Source organism: Somniosus microcephalus, chromosome 7 (assembly GCF_052327205.1).
Source record: "Somniosus microcephalus isolate GS21.2 chromosome 7, FLI_Smic_1.0, whole genome shotgun sequence".
Taxonomy (NCBI): domain Eukaryota; kingdom Metazoa; phylum Chordata; class Chondrichthyes; order Squaliformes; family Somniosidae; genus Somniosus; species Somniosus microcephalus.
In genome coordinates, this window is record NC_140993.1 from 264,637,727 (window position 1) to 264,650,869 (window position 13,143).

Sequence of the window (13,143 nt, forward strand, 5' to 3'; positions counted from 1 at the left end):
GCACTACACGTCAGCCCCATACCATCCCGCCTCCAATGGATTGGCTGAAAGGTTTGTCCAGACCTTCAAGAAGGCCATAAAGGCCATGGGTAATGAAGCCATTAACTTACAACATAAGGTGGATAGCTTCTTGTTGGCGTACAGGAATGCAACACATGCGGTCACAAATCAAACTCCCGCCATGATGTTTTTTAATAGACGACTAAGATGCCGGCTGGATTTGCTTAAGCCAAACGTCAGAAGGGACGTAGAGAACCGGCAATTCCAGGGTATGAATGAAAGGCCAACTAGATCTTTTCAGATAGGTCAACAAGTTTTGGCCCGGGACTACCGTACCGAGAAATGGCAGCCTGGAACTATTGGAAAAAGGCTAGGGCCGTTGATGTATACGGTGGACATTGGGGACAGTATAATAAGGCGCCATGTTGACCAGATCATAGGGTCAGCCACAAATGGCCAGCCTACTCCACCACCTTACACGGTTAATGTTGAGACAGAGATACCCAGAACACTACCTCCGATCTGGTAATACTGGAATCAGATGAACCTGACACTGTCCTTCAAGCCGAATCGACCTTGCCAGAAGCACCTACTACCCCGCCGGGAGTTACGACACCACCGAGGCGTTATCCGGACAGAGTCCGGAAACCTCCAGAGAGACTGAATCTGTGAACTGTCTTGCATAAAGTTGTATATATGTTATAATGTATGTTTAATGGGGAATCAGTATGTTGTAAGCTAAAAAGGGAGGATTGTAGTGTATGTACCCGTCTACCTTTAAGAGAACTATTGTATGTAACCGTCCACCTTTAAGAGAACTACTTTAGGTGGCACTACTTTGTTGGCTTCTGTATACTGTAATACCGACGGTGACCACACCGGTATATAAGTGCTGTGTCAGGATTATTGGGCAGATTCACCCTGACCTTCGAATAGTAAAGTCCTGTTTTAAGTTACTCTTGGAGTCTGTGTATTAATTAACTAAACAACCCACAGACTTTACACAGGTGTCAGAGGTGAAAGGGCAGGACACTCACTCCCAGCACCAGCCAGTTTCCTAAACTTGTGAATAAAAAGTCAGGGACTGTGAATGCTGTAATAGGAAAGTCGAGAGTTTGATGCTTAGGGGGAGATGTCCACAGTCCTCAGTGGGATACAGCTCGCTCAAACCTCTTGGGATTATTTCCACTGTCTTCTTAGTTAAAAATAAAACACTGATCTGTCGGTCTGTAGCTGCACGGTCCATGTACCCCAGAGCAGAGGGTATGTAGGGCTGCTCGTCACAAACAACGCTGGAGCTAATTACACGCTTTGTGCTCAGATGTCAGCCTGATATTTCTGAAGTTATAACGGGACAATATAGTCACTGTGGGCCTGATTGGCAGGGGTGGAGGGAGGTGGGAGAAGAAAGAGAGGATGTGAGAGAGAGAGAGTGTGTGTGAGAAAAAGTAAGAGAAAAAGTATGTGAAAGAGAGTAGGAGAGAGCGTGTGAGAGAGAGAGAGAGAGTGTATGTGTGTGTGAGAGAGAGTGTGTATGTGTGTGAGAGAGTGTGTGAGAGAGAGTAAGAGAGAGTGTGTGTGAGAGAGAGTGAGAGAGTGTGAGAGAGAGTGCATGTATGAGAGAGTGTGTGTGAGAGAGAGAGAGAGTATGTGTGTGTGAGAGAGAGAGTGTGAGAGAGAGTGTGTATGTGTGTGAGAGAGTGTGTGTGAGAGAGAGTAAGAGAGAGTGTGTGTGAGAGAGAGTAAGAGAGAGTGTGTGTGAGAGAGAGTAAGAGAGTGTGAGAGTGTATGTATGAGAGAGAGAGTGTGTGTGAGAGAGAGTGTGTGTGAGAGTGAGAGAGAGTAAGAGAGAGAGTGTGAGAGAGTGAGAAAGAGAGAGAGAGAGAGTGTGAGAGAGAGTGTGTGTGAGAGAGAGTGAGAGAGAGAGTGAGAGTGTGTGTGTGAGAGAGAGTGTGTGTGTGTGAGAGTAAGAGAGAGAGTGAGAGAGAGAGTGAGAGAGAGAGAGAGTGTGTGTGAGAGAGAGTGTGTGTGAGAGAGAGAGTGTGTGTGAGAGTGAGAGTGTGAGAGAGTTAATGTTGCAATTGACTCACTGACTGTAAACTGCAATAACAACAGAAAATGCTGGAAAAACTCAACAGGTCAGGCAACATCCGTGGAGACAAATTTGAGTTGACGTTTCAGGTCGAAACCCTTTTTGCATTTTCTGTTGTTATTTCGGATTTCCAGCATCTGCAGTATTTTGCTATCGGACTGTAAACTGCATGTTGGTTCTTTAATAAATCTATATATTTTTAGAATTGTCTCACATAAGATTTCTGTATCAAACTCGCAAACTCAATTTCTGTACACTCTTTGGTGAGGAGTTGCAGAATTCTGGGGGAGTTTTCCGGACCCTCATAAAATCTGGAACATTACATCTAGCTAACCTTATTAAAAGTGCCATCTGGAGGACGGTAACATTTTCAGGTTGTTCCTTTCCTTTAGGGAGAGATAGTCCGGACCTTTAGACCCAATTAAGCGTCTTTAGGATTCGGCTACCTCAAACTTTAGTTGAAAGTGAACGTCTGAGGAATACGCCTGATCCGGGGTAGCCCTAAAGGGGCTAGGACTAGTAATTATCCCTTCAGTTGGCGCCCAACATGAGTGTTAACGAGTTTATACAGAACCCTATACTTATATTTATATCTATATCCATCTCGTAGATTGTTAAGTATAGAAGGAGTGTTTTACTGACAGTGGTACTAAGACCCAGATTTAAGTCTCTAGAGATGACAAGTCCCTGATCAGGCCTTGTAGAACTTAAATCAGAACTCCCTCAATATACCATTGAGGTCTAGAAATTTCTTATAAAGTTCATCTTAAATCCTAACCGAGGTTAGGTCCTGACGAAATGGCAAACCCTGTCGGCATTGGCCAAGTCTTTTTATTAGGAAATTCAAATGATTGCTTTATTAGGGGAAATAATCCTATCCCTGTACCTCCACAAGACCAAGTAATAATTTTTGATGGATCATCAATGACGATTAAAAAAGGGACATCCCAACAATCCTCAGCTGAGATGAGGATAGTAGTAGGGATTTTTTGAGATTCCTATTCTTTTTATCCAGAAGAATTACAGTCCATACCCCTTGGCATAAGACAGCGCAATATGCTGAAGCCGCAGCATTACGGTATGCTTTAGAGAAGGCAGACCCTAGTAAACCCACATTAATCTGTATGGATAGTGACGATTGTAAAAGAGGATATAACCAAGATCTAGTTTTCTGGGAACAAACAAACTTTACCAATCATAAGGGTAAGCCCATATAAGTCATTGTGGGAAGACATTCTCCATTCGAGAATGGAGAAACAGAATTGTCAGGTGATTTATGTAAACGGGCATACCACTGGGACAGTACACTCAAAAGGAAACAGTCTTGCAGACGAACAAGCGAAACATTCAGTCTGCATGACACCCCCTCAAGATGGGCCTGCCAATATTAGTGTAATCACTAGGGCAGAACGGGCAGCTAATCAGGATGAGTAACTGATTCAGCTATTAGGCCCAACAAAAGAGAATCCACCAGGATACCCACCAAAGTACTTTTACTCGGAAACCCCTACGGGTATTGTGCTAGTTAAGTTGCCCAAGGGAAACCGAGAAGTACCCCCGAGACACAAACGAGAACAGCTTGCAAAAGAAGCTCACGAGGGCATAAGTCAAGCACATTGTGGTGCCAGAACAACATTCTGCAAATTGACCCCCTTATATTGGTGGCCAGGCATGCTTAAGGCCTGTAAAACATACATGGCAAATTGTGAGCCATGCTATTTAACCAATAAGTCATCACTAATTAAAGCCACCACCATTGGCTCCTGTGAAAGCTGATGAGCCAATGGGAAAATTCTTTATTGATTTTATTGGACCACTTCCCCCGTCTTTGGGATACAGACATGTTCTCGTTTGTGTAGATGGATGCACTTCCTTCTGCTGGCTGGTCCCCACAAAAACTCTTTCGGAAAACGCACTCGCCAATGCTTTTACTGACATAATTACTGTAGCTGGTGCACCCAAAATCTTACACTCCGATCAAGGTGGAGCCTTTGTCTCCAAGGTCTTCAAAGACTACTGCGAACAAAGGGGGATTGGGTTAGAGCACAGCACGCCACGTCATCCGCAATCAGCGGGGCTGGTGGAACGTAAAAACCAGGAAGTAAAAAAGCTATTGGTCAAACTGTTGAGAATCAGGGGAAATAAGTGGACCACTGTCATGCTGGAGGTGCGGCTATCACTTAATAATGTGCCCGCATTTGCATCAGGGACAGTGTCCCCTAAAACTCCATATTATCTGATGTATGGGGTTGAGATGCATACACCGCTTACCCATGGTTCTTGTATTGCCTCTACACTCTCTGATTCCTTGACCCGACAGCGACAGTTACATTAACAAAAAGTAACAGAGGAGATTCATCAAATTGATCAGAGGATAAGAGAGGCAAATAGGCAGAAAAAATTGACAAACAAAGCATGGCAACCCCTAGCAGGAGAATGGGTACAGGAAAAGAAGTTCGAGCAAAAACCTGGTTTAAGACCGAAGTGGAAAAAACCTGTTCAAATACATTCTGTTATTAATGACAGAACAGTTAAAATACATATTAAACAGCCGAATGGCAAGCATATTCTTAAAACTGTCTCCATAGACAATCTCAAAAGATGTCCTGTGGGATACCGAAATGGAGGAACAATACAAGGTGCAATCGTACACTGTCTTTCAAGACCCAGCTTGGAGCACGACACAGGAAATGGATGCGATTGAATTACTGACGACGTTCAGCCAGACGGTGTCGCCGACTCCTCCACACGACACTTGGCAACGCCTCAGGAATTGGATTTGCAAAAAGCCACAACCAAAACAAGTAAAGATCAATGAGTTGCTTCAACGAAGGAGGAAAACACTGCGGATGGAGAAGGAATCAACTGAGCTCCTGGCAAGGCCTTTATGAAAACAAGAATCTGTCCTCACGTTGGATCAAAGGAACAGAGTGTCAAACTTCAGCCAGTTCCAAATGACATCTCCTTGACTCGTATGAATAACTCACCTCTATGGAACGTACATCTGCCAATTGGACATTCTAAGTACATGTTGTTTCACTAATTGCATGACAATATACCTATCATCCTTTTAATTTGTGTTCAATTTAAAATAAGGCAAAACATTGTCGTGGGATGACTTAAAAGGAATTTTCATGTAGCACATGATTAGGCTTTTGTGAATCTCGTGAAATTAATGTGCTATTGTAACCTTATTAGTAACATTGACCAAACTCTGTCTTGATGCTCGAGTTCAATTTTTGGTCAAGAGGGGGGGGTGAAGGAATAAGCCATATAACCTATTCAGAAAATACACCATTCTATGAAAGAATTCTGGCCTTATTAAAACATGACAAACTGGGTTTGGAAATCTAGAAACCTAACGATGAAAAAGCTGTGATAGCATTCTGGCTATTGAGGTAAGATAAGTTGTTGACACTGAATCAATAACCTTATTGAAACAGAAGGTTAAAGGCTCCTAACAGTTTGAACCTTTGGGAAAAAGACAATAGTTCACCCTGTACAAGGTGTTCTAATTTATACTTCGTAAACAAGCACAAACATCTGCCTTTGTAAAAATGACATAAAGTAAAATGCATCTGCTGTTACACTGTTCTTTATGATAAACTTAGAGGAGAGACATAATTCTGTAGTGCTACCAGCTGAGGTGACTGTAAGAATTGCAGGGGTCAGCAGAAAAATGACTAGAGATAATTAGCGTACATCAGCAGAAAACCTTTAAGGAAATACCACTGGAAAACGGTATAAATATTGAATTCTCAAATGGGATAGTAGACTCGCTTTAAAGGGGCAAAGCGATTCTCGGCTTCAGAGGCAGCTCTGTAAGTCTCCAACTCTTTGTACCTCGAGGATGAAAGGTATTTAATTTTGGTGGATCTCCTGTAGAAAATTAAGAACTGTAAAACTGTAGCGAAGTTAAGATTTGAGAGTAGGTTCTCTGATAATAGAATTGTAAGCTTTCTCTTTTTGGAACTGTTAATGTTGCAATTGACTCACCAACTGTAAACTGCATGTCGATTCTTTAATAAATCTATATATTTTTAGAATTATCTCACATAAGACTTCTGTATCAAACTCGCAAACTCAATTTCTGTACACTCTTTGGTGAGGAGTTGCAGAATTCTTGGGGAGTTTTCTGGACTCTCATAATATCTGGAACGTTACAGTCTAGCTAAACTTATTAAAAGTACTATCTGGAGGACGGTAATATTTTCAGGTTGTTCCTTTCCTTTAGGGAGAGATAGTCCGGACCTTTAGACCCAACTAAGCGTCTTTAGGATTTAGCTACCTCAAACTTTAGTTGAAAGTGAACATCTGAGGAATACACCTGATCCGGGGTAGCCCTAAAGGGGCTAGGACTAGTAATTATCCCTTCATGAGAGAGTGTGAGAGAGAGAGAGTGAGAGATTGTGAGAGGGAGAGTGTGAGAGCGAGAGTGTGAGAGAGAGAGTGTGAGAGAGAGTGTGAGAGAGAGAGTGAGAGAGTGTGAGAGAATGAGAGAGTGAGTGTGTGAGAGAGAGAGTGAGAGAGTGAGAGATTGAGCGAGAGAGTGAGAGAGTGTGTGAGAGAGGGAGTGTGAGAGAGTGTGAGAGAGTGTGAGAGAGAAAGAGTGAGAGAGAGAGTGAGAGAGTGTGAGAGAATGAGAGAGAGTGAGTGTGTGAGAGTGAGAGAGTGAGAGATTGAGCGAGAGAGTGAGAGAGAGTGTGTGAGAGAGGGAGTGTGAGAGAGAGTGAGAGTGTGAGAGAGAGAGTGTGAGAGAGAGAGTGAGAGAGTGAGAGAGAGTGTTAGAGAGTGAGAGTGTGAGAGAGAGAGTGTGAGAGAGAGTGAGAGTGTGAGAGAGAGAGTGTGAGAGAGAGAGTGAGAGAGTGAGAGAGAGTGTTAGAGAGTGAGAGTGTGAGAGAGTGTGAGAGAGAGAGTGTGAGAGAGAGTGAGAGAGAGAGAGTGTGAGAGAGAGTGAGAGAGAGAGTGAGAGTGTGAGAGAGAGAGAGAGAGAGTGAGAGAGAGAGCGTGTGAGAGAGAGTGTGAGAGAGTATGAGAGAGAGTGAGAGAGAGTGAGAGAGAGAGTGAGAGAAAGTGTGTGAGAGAGAGTGAGAGAGAGTGAGAGAGAGTGAGAGAGAGAGAGAGAGAGTGAGAGAGAGAGTGAGAGAAAGTGTGTGAGAGAGAGAGTGTGTGAGAGAGTGTGTGAGAGTGAGAGAGAAAGTGTGTGAGAGCGAGTGTGAGAGAGTGTGAGAGAGAGAGTTTGTGAGAGAGTGTGAGAGAGAGTGTGAGAGACAGAAAGTGTGAGAGAGAGAGAGAGTGAGAGAAAGTGTGTGAGAGGGAGAGAGAGTTTGTGAGAGAGTGAGAGAAAGAGTGTGAGAGACAGAAAGTGTGAGAGAGAGTGTGTGAGAGTGAGAGAAAGTGTGTGAGAGTGAGAGAAAGTGTGTGAGAGAGAGTGTGAGAGTGTGAGAGAAAGAGTGTGAGAGACAGAAAGTGTGAGAGAGAGTGTGAGAGTGAGAGAGAGTGTGTGAGAGTGAGAGAAAGTGTGTGAGAGAGAGTGTGAGAGAGAGTGTGAGAGAGAGAGAGTTTGTGAGAGAGTGTGAGAGAAAGAGTGTGAGAGACAGAAAGTGTGAGAGTGTGAGAGAGAGTGAGAGAAAGTGTGTGAGAGAGAGTGTGAGAGTGTGAGAGAGTGTGAGAGAGAGAGAGAAAGTGTGTGAGAGAGAGTGTGAGAGTGTGAGAGAGAGTGAGAGAGAAAGTGTGTGTGAGAGAGTGTGAGAGAAAGAGTGTGAGAGACAGAAAGTGTGAGAGAGTGTGAGAGAGAGTGAGAGAAAGTGTGTGAGAGAGAGTGTGAGAGTGTGAGAGAGTGTGAGAGAGAGAGAGAAAGTGTGTGAGAGAGAGTGTGAGAGTGTGAGAGAGAAAGTGTGTGTGAGAGAGTGTGAGAGAAAGAGTGTGAGAGACAGAAAGTGTGAGAGAGAGTGTGAGAGAGAGTGAGAGAGAGAGTGATGTAATAAAACTCACTACACACTTGGTTGGCGCATAAAGCAAGGCTTTAATCAACTTGTTTCAGAACATGGAGGTCTAGTTGTACTTCACTAGTTCCTTGTCTTACAAAATGTCCCTGACAAGCTGGGGCCGACGCCCAAGTATTTATACTCCTTGGACGGCGCCACCAGCTGGCTGTCCAATGTTATTTCACGAGTAGTTTCTTGATGAATGATGAGATTTATAACAGAGAGTGTGTGAGAGTGTGTGAGAGAGTGAGAGAGAGAGTGTGAGAGAGTGTGAGAGAGAGTATGAGAGTGTGTGAGAGAGAGAGTGTGTGAGAGTGTGTGAGAGAGTGTGTGAGAGTGTGTGAGAGAGTGAGAGAGAGAGTGTGAGAGAGTGTGAGAGAGAGTATGAGAGAGAGTGAGAGAGAGAGTGTGTGAGAGTGTGTGAGAGAGTGTGTGAGAGTGTGTGAGAGAGAGAGAGAGAGTGTGAGAGAGTGTGAGAGAGAGTATGAGAGAGAGTGTGTGAGAGAGAGAGGAAGAGAGAGAGAGGGTGTGAGAGAGTGTGAGAAAGTATGTGAGAGAGAGACTGTGTGAAAATGAAAGAGTGCGTGTGTATGTGTGAGAATGAATGTGAGAGAATATGTGAGCCAATGTGTGAGAGAGAATGTGAGAGCGGGAGTGAGTGAGAGAGGATGAGAGAGAAAGAGAGAGACAGAATGCGAGAGTGTGAATGTGAGAATGTGTGAACATAACCTGGCGATCGAAAAAGGTAGACACAGGCAGACCAGGCTGCCAAGAGAGGACAGGATATGCTCTCACTGCAGTCAGGGAGTGGTGGAGACAGAGATGCACTTCCTCACAGCTTGTAGAAAATATCAGGGCATAAGGGAGAATTTCTACCCAAAATTCACAAAAATATGCCCGGAATTCAGAAATTTGAATGACGATCAAAAACTCCCATACCTACTAGGGGAAGAGAGAAATTGTGTAACCTTAACGGCACACTATGTTACAGCTTGCCATAAACAGAGGGACAACCACTAAATATAAGAAAAGAGTATATACAAATTATATGAAAGTATATTTATACACTCAGGGATATATCTGTTTATACACTGTATGGATAGATCTGTATTTTTGTGAACAAACATGAATGTTTTTCGATGCTTTGGCAACATAAGATGTAACTTGTCATGCCAATAAAGCGATTTGAATTGAATTGAATTGAATTGAGAGGGGGGGAGAGAGAGAATGTGTGAGTGAGAATGTGAGAGAGAGAATATGTGAGAGAGAAAGAGGGAGAGAATGTGTGAGAGAGAGAGAGGGAATGTGTGAGAGAGATAAAGTGTAAGGTAAACAGGGTGTGTGAGAAAGTGAGAGACGTGCGAGAGAGAATATGTGAGAGAGAGAATGTTCTTGTGTACGTGAGAGAGAGATAGAAAATGTGTGAGAGAGAAAGAACGTGTGAGAGAGAAGTGAGGGAAAGAAAGTGAGAGAGAGAGAAAGAGAGAGAGATTAAGCTGCAGATCTGAAAGTGCAAAAAAGCAGAAGTTGACAAGTCTGTCAGCAATTGGCAGGGCTTCAAAACGAAAGTAAAGCAGTTAAATAATAAGGCATTCACTGTAATCTCCAACTGTGCTCTGCTTTTATTAAAACAGCTGGGTCCTGAACAGTTCACAGAGCCATGTAATTTATTCTAATTGTCTCCAGTAACATTGCTGTTCGCTACAACATAATATCACAAAGCTGTGGTCGGCAGCTTCTCAACAGCCCCTCTGAAACCCAAGCTCCTTCACGTCCGAAGAAAACTCAAAAGATTTCACTCGTGGCTTATCCAAAGGAAGCTGAAAGGTGGACTGAACCAGATAAGGGCGACAGGGGGGCTGGGCTACTGCACATGCTCGAGGTCATGTAAGCGCTGGGTTTTTTTTTGTAAGATGATCCCTATGCAACTGGGGTATCAGGCATCCTTAGCATAGTGGCACACACATTCCTGTCAAAGCCTTTGCTCGCATCTCTCCAGTCTGAACGTACGCTGTGTTCCTCGGTCAGGACCAAGAGGGAAGTGCAGTTCTGGAACGCAGTGTATGGGGCTTTTAATTTACAACTGACTGGGAAACGGCAGAGTGCTTTCATTGACGATCTGGTGCTGAAGTGAGTAAGACACTTTGTGAGAGAGAGAGAGAGAAACACAAACTTTCATTTATGTGCTCTTCTATATTTTAGAAGATTTTTTTTAAATCGCCTGCGCGCTGTTTAGTTTGAAATTAATGTTGGCTGAAATGCGGCACTTAAAGAGGAAATAGTTGTCTGTTGTTTCTGGAAGTTTTGCTAGTTTTCGCTGCGAGGTTCGAAGGGGAAAGCTAAAAGAAGGAAGTCGCCGGAGCGAATGTGGGCGATGGATTCTCTCTCCGTGGCTCTGCTGTGTGCGGCCCTGGCTCACGCGGGCTGCAGCGGCCAATCGCGAGGGACGGAGGGCGGCCGCAGACGGCTCAGCAGGATCCAGCACGGGGTGTGCAGCTACACCTTCATACTGCCCGAGCCCGAGGGGAGCTGCCGCGGGACCCCCGAGCCCCACAGCACCAACGCCCTGCAGCGGGATGCTCCCCAGGCGGACCAGGAGTGGCCCTCGCAGAAGCTGCAGCGGCTGGAGAGCCGGTCAGACAACAACACGCAGTGGCTGCGGAAGGTAAGAACTCGCCCTGATTCCCAATCTCCTCTATAATACTGGCGTCCGCGCCTGCGCAGCCTCCTGCTGTAAGTGCTTTGACTTGAACTGGGTACCAGGCCACATGGAAGCTGTCAACAGCATCCGTCTCTGGCAACGATAGCTGAACTAATGTAGGAAGTCCATGCCCTTTAGTTACCTCCAGACTCGACTATTCCAACGCTCTCCTGATCAGCCTCCCACCTTCCACCCTCCATAAACTTAAACTCATCCAAAACTCTGCTGCCCCGTGTCCTAACTCGCACCCAGTCCCGTTCACCCCTCACCCCTGTGCTCGCTGACCTACACTGGCTCCCGGTCCGGCAACACCTCGATTTTAAAATTCTCATCCTTGTCTTCAAATCCCTCCATGGCCTCGCCCCCTCCCCATCTCTGTAACCTCCTCCAGCCCTACAACCCTCCGAGATCTCTGCACTCCTCCAATTCTGGCCTCTTGCGCATCCCCAATTTTAATCGCTCCACCATTGGCGGCCGTGCCTTCAGCTGCCAGGGTCCTAAGCTCTGGAATTCCCTCCCTGAACCTCTCCGCCTCTCTACCTCTCTCTCCTCCTTTAAGACGCTCCTTAAAACCTACCTCCTTGACCAAAGCTTTTGGCCACCTGCCCTAATATCTCCTTATGTGGCTCGGTGTCAGTTGTTTGTCTGATAATCGCTCCCGTGAAGAGCCTTGGAACGTTTTACTACATTAAAGGCACTGTATAAATGCATGTTGTTGTTGTGTTGGATGCACTTCAAGGGGCAAGTCAAAAGCAATCTCCTGTATATTGGATACAACAGCTTTGTCCTCCAAAGCGATTTTTAAAATGGGACACAGTTTGGGTCAGCTCAGGTGAGCTGTAAATTTTGCTGGTAAACGGTTGGACTGGGGGTGTGCACACCTTGGGCTGTGGCATTCAATGATACTGGAGCCCTGTGAAGACCGGTGAATCCTGACAAGGAATTGTTGACCAGGAGCTCAATCTTATCAGGGACGCTGTTGCATTCGAAAATACTGCAATCGCTCTGGCTATCTTAAAAGTTGATCTCATAGAGATGTGTTGTGGGAGCTGACCTCAAGCCAACTCTGCCACGTGGTTGTTTACACTGTGTATATTGTATCTGCGGTGTTGATTGTATTTTTGCAACATGTGTTGTTTGTGTTATGACACATGGAGCATGTCTTGTTCAATCGCAAATTGCAGGCTGCGCACGATTTTCTTTTATGAATGAATGTGGTTTAAGTGACTTGTGCAGGTTAAATTTAGATCATGTTTTATTTGCATTGTGAAACAACGTGGTTTAAGTTATTTGTGCAGGTTTAAAGACGGGGGATGAAGAGTGAGGGGGGGGATAATTTTGACTTGGTGCGATAGTGGGAAACATGCGATAGCGAATCGGCAACCCGTTTTACATCTCATTTCAGTGGAAATCAAAAATAGGGAAGAGATGCGAAACGGGGCTATCGCCCAGCTTACGCTGTCCCACAAAGTCAACATCTACCCCGGTTTAACTGATTGTGCAGGTTGTGTTGAATGTATTTGTATCCGTTCAGGGCGAGCCTTTCTCCTGCAGAACAAGCAGGTGTTTAACAGCTGGAGTTCACTGGAGCAGACACGAGCAGTGGTGTTTTTTTTGTTGCACAGTTACAGTAAATGTATCAAGAACCCAGAATTGCACAGTGGCTAAAGAATTGCTGTGTGTTTAGAATAGACGGGGGCGGGGGGAGGGGGTTGTATTCTCAGCCTCGGAACACTGGTCATTCAATCTGGCCTCACTTCAGTTTGTTACAAGGAAAGACAGCTCGTACATAAACAAGTCTGTAAGCATGGGACCAAGTCCAAAGCATCTTCATTGCAATGAACATAATCCGGGATATAGTCACAGGCTGGCTGCACACACTATTGAACGGGTAGAAGTCCTGATTGTACAATTTTTTTTTAAAAACACCCAAAATATATTTTTTTAAAGTCGCTGTGTTTGGAAGATGAGTTTGTAACTCTCAATAGCCTCTTGTTTCTAACTGGGGACTTTATGAATGCAGATACCATGGTCAGATCCAGCTAGGCTATGGGGGTGGGGGGTAGGCGGGAATGTGGAGTAATCGGATCAGCCATGATCTTATTGAATGGTGGAGCAGGCTCGAGGGGCCAAGTGGCCGACTCCTGCTCCTAGTTCGTATGTTCTTATTGAATGGTGGAGCAGGCTCGAGGGGCCGACTCCTGCTTCTAGTTTGTATGTTCGTATGTACGAGAAGCGTCGGGGAATGACATTCTTCAAATGCTTTTTGCGCAAGAGAAGCACACAGAATTCTCAGTAATCTGTTGTCGTGGCGAATTGTCCAAGTAGCAAGTCTGGGAAGCTTTTTGCCATTAAGTTACTTT

At 44.9% G+C, this 13,143-nt stretch overlaps 1 protein-coding gene across 1 annotated transcript in view; it reads left to right on the forward strand.

The window, feature by feature from the left end:
* Nucleotides 1-9,175: 9,175 nt before the first annotated feature.
* LOC147115295 (angiopoietin-1-like) overlaps nucleotides 9,176-13,143 on the forward strand; it is a 327,338-nt gene continuing 323,370 nt past the window's right edge. Inside the window, exon 1 of the mRNA XM_085993994.1 lies at nucleotides 9,176-10,744. Coding sequence (XP_085850120.1) covers nucleotides 10,445-10,744 — 300 coding nt within the window. The 5' untranslated portion in view covers nucleotides 9,176-10,444. The remainder of the gene's footprint in view (nucleotides 10,745-13,143) is intronic.